Source organism: Coregonus clupeaformis, chromosome 40, assembly GCF_020615455.1.
Source record: "Coregonus clupeaformis isolate EN_2021a chromosome 40, ASM2061545v1, whole genome shotgun sequence".
Lineage (NCBI taxonomy): Eukaryota > Metazoa > Chordata > Actinopteri > Salmoniformes > Salmonidae > Coregonus > Coregonus clupeaformis.
This window is the reverse complement of record NC_059231.1, coordinates 10,995,718-11,014,334: the sequence shown is the minus strand read 5'-3', so window position 1 is coordinate 11,014,334 and position 18,617 is coordinate 10,995,718. Positions and strand designations below refer to the sequence as shown.

At 47.8% G+C, this 18,617-nt stretch overlaps 1 protein-coding gene across 1 annotated transcript in view; it reads left to right on the top strand.

Moving 5' to 3' along the window:
• LOC121555148 (cyclic AMP-dependent transcription factor ATF-2-like) overlaps positions 1-18,617 on the top strand; it is a 77,191-nt gene that overhangs the window by 3,164 nt on the left and 55,410 nt on the right. Inside the window, exons 6-7 of the mRNA XM_041868952.2 lie at positions 1,382-1,560; positions 1,879-1,990. Coding sequence (XP_041724886.2) covers positions 1,382-1,560; positions 1,879-1,990 — 291 coding nt within the window. The remainder of the gene's footprint in view (positions 1-1,381; positions 1,561-1,878; positions 1,991-18,617) is intronic.

Sequence of the window (18,617 nt, the reverse complement as noted above, 5' to 3'; positions counted from 1 at the left end):
TTGACCAGGTCCTGCCGTGTAGTTCTGGGCTGATCCCTCACCTTCCTCATGATCATTGATGCCCCACGAGGTGAGATCTTGCATGGAGCCCCAGACCGAGGATGATTGACCGTCATCTTGAACTTCTTCCATTTTCTAATAATTGCGCCAACAGTTGTTGCCTTCTCACCAAGCTGCTTACCTATTGTCCTGTAGCCCATCCCAGCCTTGTGCAGGTCTCCAATTTTATCCCTGATGTCCTTACACAGCTCTCTGGTCTTGGCCATTGTGGAGAGGTTGGAGTCTGTTTGATTGAGTGTGTGGACAGGTGTCATTTATACAGGTAACGAGTTCAAACAGGTGCAGTTAATACAGATAATGAGTGGAGAACAGGAGGGCTTCTTAAAGAAAAACTAACAGGTCTGTGAGAGCCGGAATTCTTACTGGTTGGTAGGTGATCAAATACTTATGTCATGCAATAAAATGCAAATTATTTACTTAAAAATCATACAATGTGATTTTCTGGATTTTTGTTTTAGATTCCGTCGCTCACAGTTGAAGTGTACCTATGATAAAAATTACAGACCTCTACATGCTTTGTAAGTAGGAAAACCTGCAAAATCGGCAGTGTATCAAATAATTGTTCTCCCCACTGTACATTTTGACATTTATAAACAACTATTGTCTCACCTTTTTAATATCCAGGGTTATATTAAACCTTCAACAGTTTGATTTAATTTAGAACAGTGTTACTTGAATGTTGAGCAACACTGCAGATGTGATTACTGAAAAAAAGTTGTCTTTGCTACCATGTAGGCTAACTAGACAGACGTGCTGCCATAATTATGGTCATACAGTATCCATGAACCCCCGTTGAATGGCTTATCAGAGATGTTGCTCAACAACATTGCAATAAGCTCCGAGTGAATTGTTCTCCAAAATGACCACCCAGTGTAACGGAGTTGATCTACTGTTTAAAATATTTTGTCATCGCAGCATGAGATTTACCCACTTACGGTCATTTGCAGCACCTTTGAATAGTTTCTTCACAGACTAAACACTTTTACTGGGAGCTTTGTCTTCTGTTGAATAGTCTCACTGTAAGGCTTCATCCGATGAAACACTGATTTTCTTCCACTCTGCTTTGATTGATGGTTTCACTCCTTCATAAAAATAAGACAATACTGCCAGAACTGTACAAATGGTTTGGATAAAGAAATCACATTGGGCTATATTTTGTACACCAGATCCATAATAACTAGTCTATTATCAGTTAGTAATCTATCTTTTAATCTGTATTACAGGAATTAGACAAATCCAGGGCATTGTTTCGTAGTTGAAATCTAGAGAATGGTTTTCATTGAGCTACTAATGCAGCCAAGGTCTCGTATGATGTTTTCAGGAGGTATCTTTGCAGCCGACCTCACTGCCGACCTCTGCTATAGTCCATCCTGCATCCCTCCACGTCCCCAATGTACTCCTAGCAACCTCAGACGCTAGTGTTGTTATACAGCAGGCTCTCCCATCGCCAACGTCTAGCTCTGTAATTACCCAAGCCCCATCCACTAATAGGCCAATAGTGTAAGTAACTCAAAAATGTAACTTTATTTTGTTGATTTTTTTTATTTTAGCTTGAATTATTTTAGTGCTATTATGTCTTTATGATATTGCATTTCATGGTCAGATGGTTCATCGAAAAGTATAATCTTTGGTTTGTTGTCGTTGACCAATACTGGTACCTTTTATTGTGTTAACACAAATCCATCTAATTAGGCTGTTAAGTTACGTTATGTTCCTTTGATTGCCTGTTAAGTTATTTTTTTTAAATGTTGTAGTGTATTCTTTTAAAACGACATAATTGCTATTTGTTGTGTAACCCTTAGTGTTTCTTCTCTCCAGTCCAGTCTCTGGCACGTTCCCTGTAATCTTACAGCTGCCTAATGGACAGACGATGCCCATCGCTATCCCAGCAACCATCGCATCCAGTGTGCCCAGACCAACCGCCATTCCTGTAAGTATTGCAAGTCATGCTTTATGGCGTTCCGTTGTGTATTTTGAATGTATGGAATTCCAACGAGCTACACAATCACTCAGGCACATTTCCACTAGGCCAATACCCAGGCTCCAGTAGTTAGTGTCATGTATCACCACTCTGCCCCCTAGAGGCTCACTATTTACTGCTTTGGCACTAGTGTCTTTGGCATGTGTTGCATAGGCAGGTGACGATGGGTGAACTAATGTGCCTTTTAGAAGAGAGCAGCTGTATGTTACCATGGCAAAGACCGTGAGTAGGCCAAACGGTGACTTGGCCCCATCCAGAGTGCCTCACTGCCATTTGTCCTTGTACAATTCACCACACTTGACTTCTGGCAGACTGGATGGACTATGCCTGATGTTTGTCGCAATCAATTAACATGGTGGTCTGGATATTACGTTTCAGTGTCCCTTGAGGACATTAGTTAATATATCCATATTAGAGGTGCTATAGAAGTCTCTCTGTCCCTAGTTCCCCCAGAGCCACGTCTCTCTGTCCCTAGTTCCCCCAGAGCCACGTCTCTCTGTCCCTAGTTCCCCCAGAGCCACGTCTCTCTGTCCCTAGTTCCCCCAGAGCCACGTCTCTCTGTCCCTAGTTCCCCCAGAGCCACGTCTCCCAGTCCCTAGTCTGTGGGGAGCTGCTGATGAAAAAGGAAGAGAAGAGATCTCACTGCTGGGCCTCCTCTTCTCTCCCTCCTTTCATCCACAATTGTCTCTCTTTTTCCGTCCATCTCATTGTCAGGAGATGGTAGAATAGTCCCAGCTCTGGCCTTCAAGCTCGTCTCTCTCCACCCTTCTCCTTTTGCTCAGCCCCTTTGTCAATGCTCTCAACACAGACAGGCAGGAGGTCATTAGCGTACATGGGGCATCTCCATGTGCTCTCAACACAGACAGGCAGGAGCTCATTAGCGTACATGGGGCATCTCCATGTGCTCTCCACACAGACAGGCAGGAGGTCATTTGCGTGCATGGGGCATCTCCATGTGCTCTCCACACAGACAGGCAGGAGCTCATTTGCGTGCATGGGGCATCTCCATGTGCTCTCCACACAGACAGGCAGGAGCTCATTTGCGTGCATGGGGCATCTCCATGTGCTCTCCACACAGACAGGCAGGAGCTCATTTGCGTGCATGGGGCATCTCCATGTGCTCTCCACACAGACAGGCAGGAGCTCATTTGCGTGCATGGGGCATCTCCATGTGCTCTCCACACAGACAGGCAGGAGCTCATTTGCGTGCATGGGGCATCTCCATGTGCTCTCCACACAGACAGGCAGGAGCTCATTTGCGTGCATGGGGCATCTCCATGTGCTCTCCACACAGACAGGCAGGAGCTCATTTGCGTGCATGGGGCATCTCCATGTGCTCTCCACACAGACAGGCAGGAGGTCATTAGTGTACATGGGGCATCTCCATGTGCTCTCCACACAGACAGGCAGGAGGTCATTAGTGTACATGGGGCATCTCCATGTGCTCTCCACACAGACAGGCAGGAGCTCATTTGTGTACATGGGGCATCTCCATGTGCTCTCCACACAGTAGCAGGCCATCCAGTCACATTTACATTTTAGTCATTTAGCAGACGCTCTTATCCAGAGCGACTTACAGTTAGTGAATACATCTTTTTTTTTTATACTGGCCCCCCGTGGGAATCGAACCCACAACCCTGGCGTTGCAAACGCCATGCTCTATCAACTGAGCTACATCCCTGCCGGCCATTCCCTCCCCTACCCTGGACGACGCTGGGCCAATTGTGCGCCGCCCATGAGTCTCCCGGTCGCGGCCGGCTGCGACAGAGCCTGGATTCGAACCAGGATCTCTAGTGGCACAGTTAGCACTGCGATGCAGTGCCTTAGACCACTGCGCCACTCAGGAGCACACACTAATGAGGCTGAGATATGAGGAAAACTCTGAGCGTACAACGCTGTGTGTGTGAACATTGGGAGGGGATGGGGAAGGAGACTGATTCTCCTTGTGCTGGTCTCTGTGTGTGTGTGTCTGTGCGGTCAGCTTGTCAGACCCATCACCATAGTGCCTAACGTCCCCGGGATCCCTGGACCCCCCTCGCCACAAGCCGTCCAATCAGAAGCTAAGCTGGTAATGTTTCACTCGTATACCTAACATCAAGTGTTCCGTGCACATGTCTGCATGCCCCAAACTTCCTCAAATGTATAATATCAAATGTATCCACAAAATAATGTTATGTACTCTACATTTACAGTACAGACAATGGTGGTGAATACTGTAGGCTAATTCCACCTCAAAATGTAGTGTATCTAGTCTCTGGCCCTGTGTATTAGTAGTGTCTCTAGTCTCTGGCCCTGTGTATTAGTAGTGTCTCTAGTCTCTGGCCCTGTGTATTAGTAGTGTCTCTAGTCTCTGGCCCTGTGTATTAGTAGTGTCTCCAGTCTCTGGCCCTGTGTATTAGTAGTGTCTCTGGCCCTGTGTATTAGTAGTGTCTCCAGTCTCTGGCCCTGTGTATTAGTAGTGTCTCCAGTCTCTGGCCCTGTGTATTAGTAGTGTCTCCAGTCTCTGGCCCTGTGTATTAGTAGTGTCTCTGGCCCTGTGTATTAGTAGTGTCTCTAGTCTCTGGCCCTGTGTATTAGTAGTGTCTCTGGCCCTGTGTATTAGTAGTGTCTCTAGTCTCTGGCCCTGTGTATTAGTAGTGTCTCTAGTCTCTGGCCCTGTGTATTAGTAGTGTCTCTGGCCCTCTGTATTAGTAGTGTCTCTAGTCTCTGGCCCTGTGTATTAGTAGTGTCTCCAGTCTCTGGCCCTGTGTATTAGTAGTGTCTCTGGCCCTGTGTATTAGTAGTGTCTCTGGCCCTGTGTATTAGTAGTGTCTCCAGTCTCTGGCCCTGTGTATTAGTAGTGTCTCTAGTCTCTGGCCCTGTGTATTAGTAGTGTCTCTGACCCTGTGTATTAGTAGTGTGTCCAGTCTCTGGCCCTGTGTATTAGTAGTGTCTCTGGCCCTGAGTATTAGTAGTGTCTCTGGCCCTGTTTATTAGTAGTGTCTCCAGTCTCTGGCCCTGTGTATTAGTAGTGTCTCTGGCCCTGTGTATTAGTAGTGTCTCTGGCCCTGTGTATTAGTAGTGTCTCTGGCCCTGTGTATTAGTAGTGTCTCCAGTCTCTGGCCCTGTGTATTAGTAGTGTCTCTGGCCCTGTGTATTAGTAGTGTCTCTAGTCTCTGGCCCTGTGTATTAGTAGTGTCTCCAGTCTCTGGCCCTGTGTATTAGTAGTGTCTCTGGCCCTGTGTATTAGTAGTGTCTCCAGTCTCTGGCCCTGTGTATTAGTAGTGTCTCTGGCCCTGTGTATTAGTAGTGTCTCCAGTCTCTGGCCCTGTGTATTAGTAGTGTCTCTGGCCCTGTGTATTAGTAGTGTCTCCAGTCTCTGGCCCTGTGTATTAGTAGTGTCTCTGGCCCTGTGTATTAGTAGTGTCTCTGGCCCTGTGTATTAGTAGTGTCTCCAGTCTCTGGCCCTGTGTATTAGTAGTGTCTCCAGTCTCTGGCCCTGTGTATTAGTAGTGTCTCCAGTCTCTGGTCCTGTGTATTAGTAGTGTCTCTAGTCTCTGGCCCTGAGTATTAGTAGTGTCTCCAGTCTCTGGCCCTGTGTATTAGTAGTGTCTCTGGCCCTGTGTATTAGTAGTGTCTCTGGCCCTGTGTATTAGTAGTGTCTCTAGTCTCTGGCCCTGTGTATTAGTAGTGTCTCCAGTCTCTGGCCCTGTGTATTAGTAGTGTCTCTAGTCTCTGGCCCTGTGTATTAGTAGTGTCTCCAGTCTCTGGCCCTGTGTATTAGTAGTGTCTCTGGCCCTGTGTATTAGTAGTGTCTCTGGCCCTGTGTATTAATAGTGTCTCCAGTCTCTGGCCCTGTGTATTAGTAGTGTCTCTGGCCCTGTGTATTAGTAGTGTCTCCAGTCTCTGGCCCTGTGTATTAGTAGTGTCTCTAGTCTCTGGCCCTGTGTATTAGTAGTGTCTCTAGTCTCTGGCCCTGTGTATTAGTAGTGTCTCTGGCCCTGTGTATTAGTAGTGTCTCTAGTCTCTGGCCCTGTGTATTAGTAGTGTCTCCAGTCTCTGGCCCTGTGTATTAGTAGTGTCTCTAGTCTCTGGCCCTGTGTATTAGTAGTGTCTCTGGCCCTGTGTATTAGTAGTGTCTCCAGTCTCTGGCGCTGTGTATTAGTAGTGTCTCCAGTCTCTGGCCCTGTGTATTAGTAGTGTCTCTAGTCTCTGGCCCTGTGTATTAGTAGTGTCTCTGGCCCTGTGTATTAGTAGTGTCTCTAGTCTCTGGCCCTGTGTATTAGTAGTGTCTCCAGTCTCTGGCCCTGTGTATTAGTAGTGTCTCCAGTCTCTGGCCCTGTGTATTAGTAGTGTCTTTAGTCTCTGGCCCTGTGTATTAGTAGTGTCTCTGGCCCTGTGTATTAGTAGTGTCTCTAGTCTCTGGCCCTGTGTATTAGTAGTGTCTCCAGTCTCTGGCCCTGTGTATTAGTAGTGTCTCTAGTCTCTGGCCCTGTGTATTAGTAGTGTCTCTGGCCCTGTGTATTAGTAGTGTCTCCAGTCTCTGGCCCTGTGTATTAGTAGTGTCTCTAGCCTCTGGCCCTGTGTATTAGTAGTGTCTCCAGTCTCTGGCCCTGTGTATTAGTAGTGTCTCCAGTCTCTGGCCCTGTGTATTAGTAGTGTCTCTAGTCTCTGGCCCTGTGTATTAGTAGTGTCTCCAGTCTCTGGCCCTGTGTATTAGTAGTGTCTCTAGTCTCTGGCCCTGTGTATTAGTAGTGTCTCCAGTCTCTGGCCCTGTGTATTAGTAGTGTCTCTGGCCCTGTGTATTAGTAGTGTCTCTAGTCTCTGGCCCTGTTTATTAGTAGTGTCTCCAGTCTCTGGCCCTGTGTATTAGTAGTGTCTCTAGTCTCTGGCCCTGTGTATTAGTAGTGTCTCCAGTCTCTGGCCCTGTGTATTAGTAGTGTCTCCAGTCTCTGGCCCTGTGTATTAGTAGTGTCTCTGGCCCTGTGTATTAGTAGTGTCTCCAGTCTCTGGCCTTGTGTATTAGTAGTGTCTCCAGTCTCTGGCCCTGTGTATTAGTAGTGTCTCTGACCCTGTGTATTAGTGGTGTCTCTGGCCCTGTGTATTAGTAGTGTCTCCAGTCTCTGGCCCTGTGTATTAGTAGTGTCTCTGACCCTGTGTATTAGGGTTGTCTCCAGTCTCTGGCCCTGTGTATTAGTAGTCTCTCTGACCCTGTGTATTAGTGGTGTCTCCAGTCTCTGGCCCTGTGTATTAGTAGTGTCTCTGACCCTGTGTATTAATAGTGTCTCTAGTCTCTGGCCCTGTGTATTAGTAGTGTCTCTGACCCTGTGTATTAGTGGTGTCTCCAGTCTCTGGCCCTGTGTATTAGTAGTGTCTCTGGCCCTGTGTATTAGTAGTGTCTCTGGCCCTGTGTATTAGTAGTGTCTCTGGCCCTGTGTATTAGTAGTGTCTCTAGTCTCTGGCCCTGTGTATTAGTAGTGTCTCTAGTCTCTGGCCCTGTGTATTAGTAGTGTCTCTAGTCTCTGGCCCTGTGTATTAGTAGTGTCTCTGGCCCTGTGTATTAGTAGTGTCTCTGGCCCTGTGTATTAGTAGTGTCTCTAGTCTCTGGCCCTGTGTATTATTAGTGTCTCTAGTCTCTGGCCCTGTGTATTAGTGGTGTCTCCAGTCTCTGGCCCTGTGTATTAGTAGTGTCTCTGGCCCTGTGTATTAGTAGTGTCTCTGGCCCTGTGTATTAATAGTGTCTCCAGTCTCTGGCCCTGTGTATTAGTAGTGTCTCTGGCCCTGTGTATTAGTAGTGTCTCCAGTCTCTGGCCCTGTGTATTAGTAGTGTCTCTAGTCTCTGGCCCTGTGTATTAGTAGTGTCTCTAGTCTCTGGCCCTGTGTATTAGTAGTGTCTCTGGCCCTGTGTATTAGTAGTGTCTCTAGTCTCTGGCCCTGTGTATTAGTAGTGTCTCCAGTCTCTGGCCCTGTGTATTAGTAGTGTCTCTAGTCTCTGGCCCTGTGTATTAGTAGTGTCTCTGGCCCTGTGTATTAGTAGTGTCTCCAGTCTCTGGCCCTGTGTATTAGTAGTGTCTCCAGTCTCTGGCCCTGTGTATTAGTAGTGTCTCTAGTCTCTGGCCCTGTGTATTAGTAGTGTCTCTGGCCCTGTGTATTAGTAGTGTCTCTAGTCTCTGGCCCTGTGTATTAGTAGTGTCTCCAGTCTCTGGCCCTGTGTATTAGTAGTGTCTCCAGTCTCTGGCCCTGTGTATTAGTAGTGTCTTTAGTCTCTGGCCCTGTGTATTAGTAGTGTCTCTGGCCCTGTGTATTAGTAGTGTCTCTAGTCTCTGGCCCTGTGTATTAGTAGTGTCTCCAGTCTCTGGCCCTGTGTATTAGTAGTGTCTCTAGTCTCTGGCCCTGTGTATTAGTAGTGTCTCTGGCCCTGTGTATTAGTAGTGTCTCCAGTCTCTGGCCCTGTGTATTAGTAGTGTCTCTAGCCTCTGGCCCTGTGTATTAGTAGTGTCTCCAGTCTCTGGCCCTGTGTATTAGTAGTGTCTCCAGTCTCTGGCCCTGTGTATTATTAGTGTCTCTAGTCTCTGGCCCTGTGTATTAGTAGTGTCTCTGGCCCTGTGTATTAGTAGTGTCTCTAGTCTCTGGCCCTGTGTATTAGTAGTGTCTCCAGTCTCTGGCCCTGTGTATTAGTAGTGTCTCTGGCCCTGTGTATTAGTAGTGTCTCCAGTCTCTGGCCCTGTGTATTAGTAGTGTCTCTGACCCTGTGTATTAGTAGTGTCTCTAGTCTTTGGCCCTGTGTATTAGTAGTGTCTCTAGTCTCTGGCCCTGTGTATTAGTAGTGTCTCTGGCCCTGTGTATTAGTAGTGTCTCTAGTCTCTGGCCCTGTGTATTAGTAGTGTCTCTGGCCCTGTGTATTAGTAGTGTCTCTAGTCTCTGGCCCTGTGTATTAGTAGTGTCTCCAGTCTCTGGCCCTGTGTATTAGTAGTGTCTCCAGTCTCTGGCCCTGTGTATTAGTAGTGTCTCCAGTCTGGCCCTGTGTATTAGTAGTGTCTCTGGCCCTGTGTATTAGTAGTGTCTCTGACCCTGTGTATTAGTAGTGTCTCCAGTTCTGACCCTGTGTATTAGTAGTGTCTCCAGTCTCTGGCCCTGTGTATTAGTAGTGTCTCAGTCTCTGGCCCTGTGTATTAGTAGTGTCTCCAGTCTCTGGCCCTGTGTATTAGTAGTGTCTCTAGTCTCTGGCCCTGTGTATTAGTAGTGTCTCTAGTCTCTGGCCCTGTGTATTAGTAGTGTCTCTGGCCCTGTGTATTAGTAGTGTCTCTAGTCTCTGGCCCTGTGTATTAGTAGTGTCTCCAGTCTCTGGCCCTGTGTATTAGTAGTGTCTCTGGCCCTGTGTATTAGTAGTGTCTCTGGCCCTGTGTATTAGTAGTGTCTCCAGTCTCTGGCCCTGTGTAATAGTAGTGTCTCTGGCCCTGTGTATTAGTAGTGTCTCCAGTCTCTGGCCCTGTGTATTAGTAGTGTCTCTAGTCTCTGGCCCTGTGTATTAGTAGTGTCTCTGGCCCTGTGTATTAGTAGTGTCTCTGGCCCTGTGTATTAGTAGTGTCTCCAGTCTCTGGCCCTGTGTATTAGTAGTGTCTCCAGTCTCTGGCCCTGTGTATTAGTAGTGTCTCTGGCCCTGTGTATTAGTAGTGTCTCTAGTCTCTGGCCCTGTGTATTAGTAGTGTCTCTAGTCTCTGGCCCTGTGTATTAGTAGTGTCTCTGGCCCTGTGTATTAGTAGTGTCTCCAGTCTCTGGCCCTGTGTATTAGTAGTGTCTCAGTCTCTGGCCCTGTGTATTAGTAGTGTCTCTGGCCCTGTGTATTAGTAGTGTCTCTGGCCCTGTGTATTAGTAGTGTCTCCAGTCTCTGGCCCTGTGTATTAGTAGTGTCTCCAGTCTCTGGCCCTGTGTATTAGTAGTGTCTCTGACCCTGTGTATTAGTAGTGTCTCTGGCCCTGTGTATTAGTAGTGTCTCTGGCCCTGTGTATTAGTAGTGTCTCTAGTCTCTGGCCCTGTGTATTAGTAGTGTCTCTGACCCTGTGTATTAGTGGTGTCTCCAGTCTCTGGCCCTGTGTATTAGTAGTGTCTCTCTCTGGCCCTGTGTATTAGTAGTGTCTCTAGTCTCTGGCCCTGTGTATTAGTAGTGTCTCTAGTCTCTGGCCCTGTGTATTAGTAGTGTCTCTAGTCTCTGGCCCTGTGTATTAGTGGTGTCTCCAGTCTCTGGCCCTGTGTATTAGTAGTGTCTCTGGCCCTGTGTATTAGTAGTGTCTCTGGCCCTGTGTATTAATAGTGTCTCCAGTCTCTGGCCCTGTGTATTAGTAGTGTCTCTGGCCCTGTGTATTAGTAGTGTCTCCAGTCTCTGGCCCTGTGTATTAGTAGTGTCTCTAGTCTCTGGCCCTGTGTATTAGTAGTGTCTCTAGTCTCTGGCCCTGTGTATTAGTAGTGTCTCTGGCCCTGTGTATTAGTAGTGTCTCCAGTCTCTGGCCCTGTGTATTAGTAGTGTCTCTGGCCCTGTGTATTAGTAGTGTCTCTAGTCTCTGGCCCTGTGTATTAGTAGTGTCTCCAGTCTCTGGCCCTGTGTATTAGTAGTGTCTCTGGCCCTGTGTATTAGTAGTGTCTCCAGTCTCTGGCCCTGTGTATTAGTAGTGTCTCTGGCCCTGTGTATTAGTAGTGTCTCCAGTCTCTGGCCCTGTGTATTAGTAGTGTCTCTGGCCCTGTGTATTAGTAGTGTCTCCAGTCTCTGGCCCTGTGTATTAGTAGTGTCTCTGGCCCTGTGTATTAGTAGTGTCTCTGGCCCTGTGTATTAGTAGTGTCTCCAGTCTCTGGCCCTGTGTATTAGTAGTGTCTCCAGTCTCTGGCCCTGTGTATTAGTAGTGTCTCCAGTCTCTGGCCCTGTGTATTAGTAGTGTCTCCAGTCTCTGGTCCTGTGTATTAGTAGTGTCTCTAGTCTCTGGCCCTGAGTATTAGTAGTGTCTCCAGTCTCTGGCCCTGTGTATTAGTAGTGTCTCTGGCCCTGTGTATTAGTAGTGTCTCTGGCCCTGTGTATTAGTAGTGTCTCTAGTCTCTGGCCCTGTGTATTAGTAGTGTCTCCAGTCTCTGGCCCTGTGTATTAGTAGTGTCTCTAGTCTCTGGCCCTGTGTATTAGTAGTGTCTCCAGTCTCTGGCCCTGTGTATTAGTAGTGTCTCTGGCCCTGTGTATTAGTAGTGTCTCTGGCCCTGTGTATTAGTAGTGTCTCTAGTCTCTGGCCCTGTGTATTAGTAGTGTCTCCAGTCTCTGGCCCTGTGTATTAGTAGTGTCTCTGGCCCTGTGTATTAGTAGTGTCTCTAGTCTCTGGCCCTGTGTATTAGTAGTGTCTCCAGTCTCTGGCCCTGTGTATTAGTAGTGTCTCTAGTCTCTGGCCCTGTGTATTAGTAGTGTCTCTGGCCCTGTGTATTAGTAGTGTCTCCAGTCTCTGGCCCTGTGTATTAGTAGTGTCTCTAGTCTCTGGCCCTGTGTATTAGTAGTGTCTCCTCTCTGGCCCTGTGTATTAGTAGTGTCTCTGGCCCTGTGTATTAGTAGTGTCTCTAGCCTCTGGCCCTGTGTATTAGTAGTGTCTCTAGCTTCGGCCCTGTGTATTAGTAGTGTCTCTGGCCCTGTGTATTAGTAGTGTCTCTAGTCTCTGGCCCTGTGTATTAGTAGTGTCTCCAGTCTCTGGCCCTGTGTATTAGTAGTCTCTCTGACCCTGTGTATTAGTAGTGTCTCCAGTCTCTGGCCCTGTGTATTAGTAGTGTCTCTGGCCCTGTGTATTAGTAGTGTCTCCAGTCTCTGGCCCTGTGTATTAGTAGTGTCTCCAGTCTCTGGCCCTGTGTATTAGTAGTGTCTCTAGTCTCTGGCCCTGTGTATTAGTAGTGTCTCCAGTCTCTGGCCCTGTGTATTAGTAGTGTCTCTAGTCTCTGGCCCTGTGTATTAGTAGTGTCTCCAGTCTCTGGCCCTGTGTATTAGTAGTGTCTCTGGCCCTGTGTATTAGTAGTGTCTCTAGTCTCTGGCCCTGTTTATTAGTAGTGTCTCCAGTCTCTGGCCCTGTCTATTAGTAGTGTCTCTAGTCTCTGGCCCTGTGTATTAGTAGTGTCTCCAGTCTCTGGCCCTGTGTATTAGTAGTGTCTCCAGTCTCTGGCCCTGTGTATTAGTAGTGTCTCTGGCCCTGTGTATTAGTAGTGTCTCCAGTCTCTGGCCCTGTGTATTAGTAGTGTCTCCAGTCTCTGGCCCTGTGTATTAGTAGTGTCTCTGACCCTGTGTATTAGTGGTGTCTCTGGCCCTGTGTATTAGTAGTGTCTCCAGTCTCTGGCCCTGTGTATTAGTAGTGTCTCTGACCCTGTGTATTAGTGGTGTCTCCAGTCTCTGGCCCTGTGTATTAGTAGTGTCTCTGACCCTGTGTATTAGTGGTGTCTCCAGTCTCTGGCCCTGTGTATTAGTAGTGTCTCTGGCCCTGTGTATTAGTAGTGTCTCTAGTCTCTGGCCCTGTGTATTAGTGGTGTCTCCAGTCTCTGGCCCTGTGTATTAGTAGTGTCTCTGGCCCTGTGTATTAGTAGTGTCTCTGGCCCTGTGTATTAGTAGTGTCTCTGGCCCTGTGTATTAGTAGTGTCTCTAGTCTCTGGCCCTGTGTATTAGTAGTGTCTCTAGTCTCTGGCCCTGTGTATTAGTAGTGTCTCTAGTCTCTGGCCCTGTGTATTAGTAGTGTCTCTAGTCTCTGGCCCTGTTTATTAGTAGTGTCTCTGACCCTGTGTATTAGTGGTGTCTCCAGTCTCTGGCCCTGTGTATTAGTAGTGTCTCTGGCCCTGTGTATTAGTAGTGTCTCTAGTCTCTGGCCCTGTGTATTAGTAGTGTCTCTGGCCCTGTGTATTAGTAGTGTCTCTGGCCCTGTGTATTAATAGTGTCTCCAGTCTCTGGCCCTGTGTATTAGTAGTGTCTCTGGCCCTGTGTATTAGTAGTGTCTCCAGTCTCTGGCCCTGTGTATTAGTAGTGTCTCTAGTCTCTGGCCCTGTGTATTAGTAGTGTCTCTAGTCTCTGGCCCTGTGTATTAGTAGTGTCTCTGGCCCTGTGTATTAGTAGTGTCTCTAGTCTCTGGCCCTGTGTATTAGTAGTGTCTCCAGTCTCTGGCCCTGTGTATTAGTAGTGTCTCTAGTCTCTGGCCCTGTGTATTAGTAGTGTCTCCTGGCCCTGTGTATTAGTAGTGTCTCCAGTCTCTGGCCCTGTGTATTAGTAGTGTCTCCAGTCTCTGGCCCTGTGTATTAGTAGTGTCTCTAGTCTCTGGCCCTGTGTATTAGTAGTGTCTCTGGCCCTGTGTATTAGTAGTGTCTCTAGTCTCTGGCCCTGTGTATTAGTAGTGTCTCCAGTCTCTGGCCCTGTGTATTAGTAGTGTCTCCAGTCTCTGGCCCTGTGTATTAGTAGTGTCTCTAGTCTCTGGCCCTGTGTATTAGTAGTGTCTCTGGCCCTGTGTATTAGTAGTGTCTCTAGTCTCTGGCCCTGTGTATTAGTAGTGCCTCCAGTCTCTGGCCCTGTGTATTAGTAGTGTCTCTAGTCTCTGGCCCTGTGTATTAGTAGTGTCTCTGGCCCTGTGTATTAGTAGTGTCTCCAGTCTCTGGCCCTGTGTATTAGTAGTGTCTCTAGCCTCTGGCCCTGTGTATTAGTAGTGTCTCCAGTCTCTGGCCCTGTGTATTAGTAGTGTCTCCAGTCTCTGGCCCTGTGTATTATTAGTGTTTCTAGTCTCTGGCCCTGTGTATTAGTAGTGTCTCTGGCCTTGTGTATTAGTAGTGTCTCTAGTCTCTGGCCCTGTGTATTAGTAGTGTCTCCAGTCTCTGGCCCTGTGTATTAGTAGTGTCTCTGGCCCTGTGTATTAGTAGTGTCTCCAGTCTCTGGCCCTGTGTATTAGTAGTGTCTCTGGCCCTGTGTATTAGTAGTGTCTCTGGCCCTGTGTATTAGTAGTGTCTCCAGTCTCTGGCCCTGTGTATTAGTAGTGTCTCCAGTCTCTGGCCCTGTGTATTAGTAGTGTCTCCAGTCTCTGGCCCTGTGTATTAGTAGTGTCTCCAGTCTCTGGTCCTGTGTATTAGTAGTGTCTCTAGTCTCTGGCCCTGTGTATTAGTAGTGTCTCCAGTCTCTGGCCCTGTGTATTAGTAGTGTCTCTGGCCCTGTGTATTAGTAGTGTCTCTGGCCCTGTGTATTAGTAGTGTCTCTAGTCTCTGGCCCTGTGTATTAGTAGTGTCTCCAGTCTCTGGCCCTGTGTATTAGTAGTGTCTCTAGTCTCTGGCCCTGAGTATTAGTAGTGTCTCCAGTCTCTGGCCCTGTGTATTAGTAGTGTCTCTAGCCTCTGGCCCTGTGTATTAGTAGTGTCTCTGGCCCTGTGTATTAGTAGTGTCTCTAGTCTCTGGCCCTGTGTATTAGTAGTGTCTCCAGTCTCTGGCCCTGTGTATTAGTAGTGTCTCTGGCCCTGTGTATTAGTAGTGTCTCTAGTCTCTGGCCCTGTGTATTAGTAGTGTCTCCAGTCTCTGGCCCTGTGTATTAGTAGTGTCTCTAGTCTCTGGCCCTGTGTATTAGTAGTGTCTCTGGCCCTGTGTATTAGTAGTGTCTCCAGTCTCTGGCCCTGTGTATTAGTAGTGTCTCTAGTCTCTGGCCCTGTTTATTAGTAGTGTCTCCAGTCTCTGGCCCTGTGTATTAGTAGTGTCTCTGGCCCTGTATATTAGTAGTGTCTCTAGCCTCTGGCCCTGTGTATTAGTAGTGTCTCTAGCTTCTGGCCCTGTGTATTAGTAGTGTCTCTGGCCCTGTGTATTAGTAGTGTCTCTAGTCTCTGGCCCTGTGTATTAGTAGTGTCTCCAGTCTCTGGCCCTGTGTATTAGTAGTCTCTCTGACCCTGTGTATTAGTAGTGTCTCCAGTCTCTGGCCCTGTGTATTAGTAGTGTCTCTGGCCCTGTGTATTAGTAGTGTCTCCAGTCTCTGGCCCTGTGTATTAGTAGTGTCTCCAGTCTCTGGCCCTGTGTATTAGTAGTGTCTCTAGTCTCTGGCCCTGTGTATTAGTAGTGTCTCCAGTCTCTGGCCCTGTGTATTAGTAGTGTCTCTAGTCTCTGGCCCTGTGTATTAGTAGTGTCTCCAGTCTCTGGCCCTGTGTATTAGTAGTGTCTCTGGCCCTGTGTATTAGTAGTGTCTCTAGTCTCTGGCCCTGTTTATTAGTAGTGTCTCCAGTCTCTGGCCCTGTCTATTAGTAGTGTCTCTAGTCTCTGGCCCTGTGTATTAGTAGTGTCTCCAGTCTCTGGCCCTGTGTATTAGTAGTGTCTCCAGTCTCTGGCCCTGTGTATTAGTAGTGTCTCTGGCCCTGTGTATTAGTAGTGTCTCCAGTCTCTGGCCCTGTGTATTAGTAGTGTCTCCAGTCTCTGGCCCTGTGTATTAGTAGTGTCTCTGACCCTGTGTATTAGTGGTGTCTCTGGCCCTGTGTATTAGTAGTGTCTCCAGTCTCTGGCCCTGTGTATTAGTAGTGTCTCTGACCCTGTGTATTAGTGGTGTCTCCAGTCTCTGGCCCTGTGTATTAGTAGTGTCTCTGACCCTGTGTATTAGTGGTGTCTCCAGTCTCTGGCCCTGTGTATTAGTAGTGTCTCTGACCCTGTGTATTAATAGTGTCTCTAGTCTCTGGCCCTGTGTATTAGTGGTGTCTCCAGTCTCTGGCCCTGTGTATTAGTAGTGTCTCTGGCCCTGTGTATTAGTAGTGTCTCTGGCCCTGTGTATTAGTAGTGTCTCTGGCCCTGTGTATTAGTAGTGTCTCTAGTCTCTGGCCCTGTGTATTAGTAGTGTCTCTAGTCTCTGGCCCTGTGTATTAGTAGTGTCTCTAGTCTCTGGCCCTGTGTATTAGTAGTGTCTCTAGTCTCTGGCCCTGTTTATTAGTAGTGTCTCTGACCCTGTGTATTAGTGGTGTCTCCAGTCTCTGGCCCTGTGTATTAGTAGTGTCTCTGGCCCTGTGTATTAGTAGTGTCTCTAGTCTCTGGCCCTGTGTATTAGTAGTGTCTCTGGCCCTGTGTATTAGTAGTGTCTCTGGCCCTGTGTATTAATAGTGTCTCCAGTCTCTGGCCCTGTGTATTAGTAGTGTCTCTGGCCCTGTGTATTAGTAGTGTCTCCAGTCTCTGGCCCTGTGTATTAGTAGTGTCTCTAGTCTCTGGCCCTGTGTATTAGTAGTGTCTCTAGTCTCTGGCCCTGTGTATTAGTAGTGTCTCTGGCCCTGTGTATTAGTAGTGTCTCTAGTCTCTGGCCCTGTGTATTAGTAGTGTCTCCAGTCTCTGGCCCTGTGTATTAGTAGTGTCTCTAGTCTCTGGCCCTGTGTATTAGTAGTGTCTCTGGCCCTGTGTATTAGTAGTGTCTCCAGTCTCTGGCCCTGTGTATTAGTAGTGTCTCCAGTCTCTGGCCCTGTGTATTAGTAGTGTCTCTAGTCTCTGGCCCTGTGTATTAGTAGTGTCTCTGGCCCTGTGTATTAGTAGTGTCTCTAGTCTCTGGCCCTGTGTATTAGTAGTGTCTCCAGTCTCTGGCCCTGTGTATTAGTAGTGTCTCCAGTCTCTGGCCCTGTGTATTAGTAGTGTCTTTCGTCTCTGGCCCTGTGTATTAGTAGTGTCTCTGGCCCTGTGTATTAGTAGTGTCTCTAGTCTCTGGCCCTGTGTATTAGTAGTGCCTCCAGTCTCTGGCCCTGTGTATTAGTAGTGTCTCTAGTCTCTGGCCCTGTGTATTAGTAGTGTCTCTGGCCCTGTGTATTAGTAGTGTCTCCAGTCTCTGGCCCTGTGTATTAGTAGTGTCTCTAGCCTCTGGCCCTGTGTATTAGTAGTGTCTCCAGTCTCTGGCCCTGTGTATTAGTAGTGTCTCCAGTCTCTGGCCCTGTGTATTATTAGTGTTTCTAGTCTCTGGCCCTGTGTATTAGTAGTGTCTCTGGCCCTGTGTATTAGTAGTGTCTCTAGTCTCTGGCCCTGTGTATTAGTAGTGTCTCCAGTCTCTGGCCCTGTCTATTAGTAGTGTCTCTAGTCTCTGGCCCTGTGTATTAGTAGTGTCTCTGGCCCTGTGTATTAGTAGTGTCTCCAGTCTCTGGCCCTGTGTATTAGTAATGTCTCTGACCCTGTGTATTAGTAGTGTCTCTAGTCTCTGGCCCTGTGTATTAGTAGTGTCTCTAGTCTCTGGCCCTGTGTATTAGTAGTGTCTCTGGCCCTGTGTATTAGTAGTGTCTCTAGTCTCTGGCCCTGTGTATTAGTAGTGTCTCTGGCCCTGTGTATTAGTAGTGTCTCTAGTCTCTGGCCCTGTGTATTAGTAGTGTCTCCAGTCTCTGGCCCTGTGTATTAGTAGTGTCTCCAGTCTCTGGCCCTGTGTATTAGTAGTGTCTCTGGCCCTGTGTATTAGTAGTGTCTCTGGCCCTGTGTATTAGTAGTGTCTCTGACCCTGTGTATTAGTAGTGTCTCCAGTCTCTGACCCTGTGTATTAGTAGTGTCTCCAGTCTCTGGCCCTGTGTATTAGTAGTGTCTCTGGCCCTGTGTATTAGTAGTGTCTCCAGTCTCTGGCCCTGTGTATTAGTAGTGTCTCTAGTCTCTGGCCCTGTGTATTAGTAGTGTCTCTAGTCTCTGGCCCTGTGTATTAGTAGTGTCTCTGGCCCTGTGTATTAGTAGTGTCTCTAGTCTCTGGCCCTGTGTATTAGTAGTGTCTCCAGTCTCTGGCCCTGTGTATTAGTAGTGTCTCTGGCCCTGTGTATTAGTAGTGTCTCTGGCCCTGTGTATTAGTAGTGTCTCCAGTCTCTGGCCCTGTGTAATAGTAGTGTCTCTGGCCCTGTGTATTAGTAGTGTCTCCAGTCTCTGGCCCTGTGTATTAGTAGTGTCTCTAGGCTCTGGCCCTGTGTATTAGTAGTGTCTCTGGCCCTGTGTATTAGTAGTGTCTCTGGCCCTGTGTATTAGTAGTGTCTCCAGTCTCTGGCCCTGTGTATTAGTAGTGTCTCTAGTCTCTGGCCCTGTGTATTAGTAGTGTCTCTGGCCCTGTGTATTAGTAGTGTCTCCAGTCTCTGGCCCTGTGTATTAGTAGTGTCTCGTCTCTGGCCCTGTGTATTAGTAGTGTCTCTAGTCTCTGGCCCTGTGTATTAGTAGTGTCTCTGGCCCTGTGTATTAGTAGTGTCTCTAGTCTCTGGCCCTGTGTATTAGTAGTGTCTCCAGTCTCTGGCCCTGTGTATTAGTAGTGTCTCGTCTCTGGCCCTGTGTATTAGTAGTGTCTTTAGTCTCTGGCCCTGTGTATTAGTAGTGTCTCTGGCCCTGTGTATTAGTAGTGTCTCTAGTCTCTGGCCCTGTGTATTAGTAGTGCCCAGTCTCTGGCCCTGTGTATTAGTAGTGTCTCTAGTCTCTGGCCCTGTGTATTAGTAGTGTCTCTGGCCCTGTGTATTAGTAGTGTCTCCAGTCTCTGGCCCTGTGTATTAGTAGTGTCTCAGCCTCTGGCCCTGTGTATTAGTAGTGTCTCCAGTCTCTGGCCCTGTGTATTAGTAGTGTCTCCAGTCTCTGGCCCTGTGTATTATTAGTGTTTCTAGTCTCTGGCCCTGTGTATTAG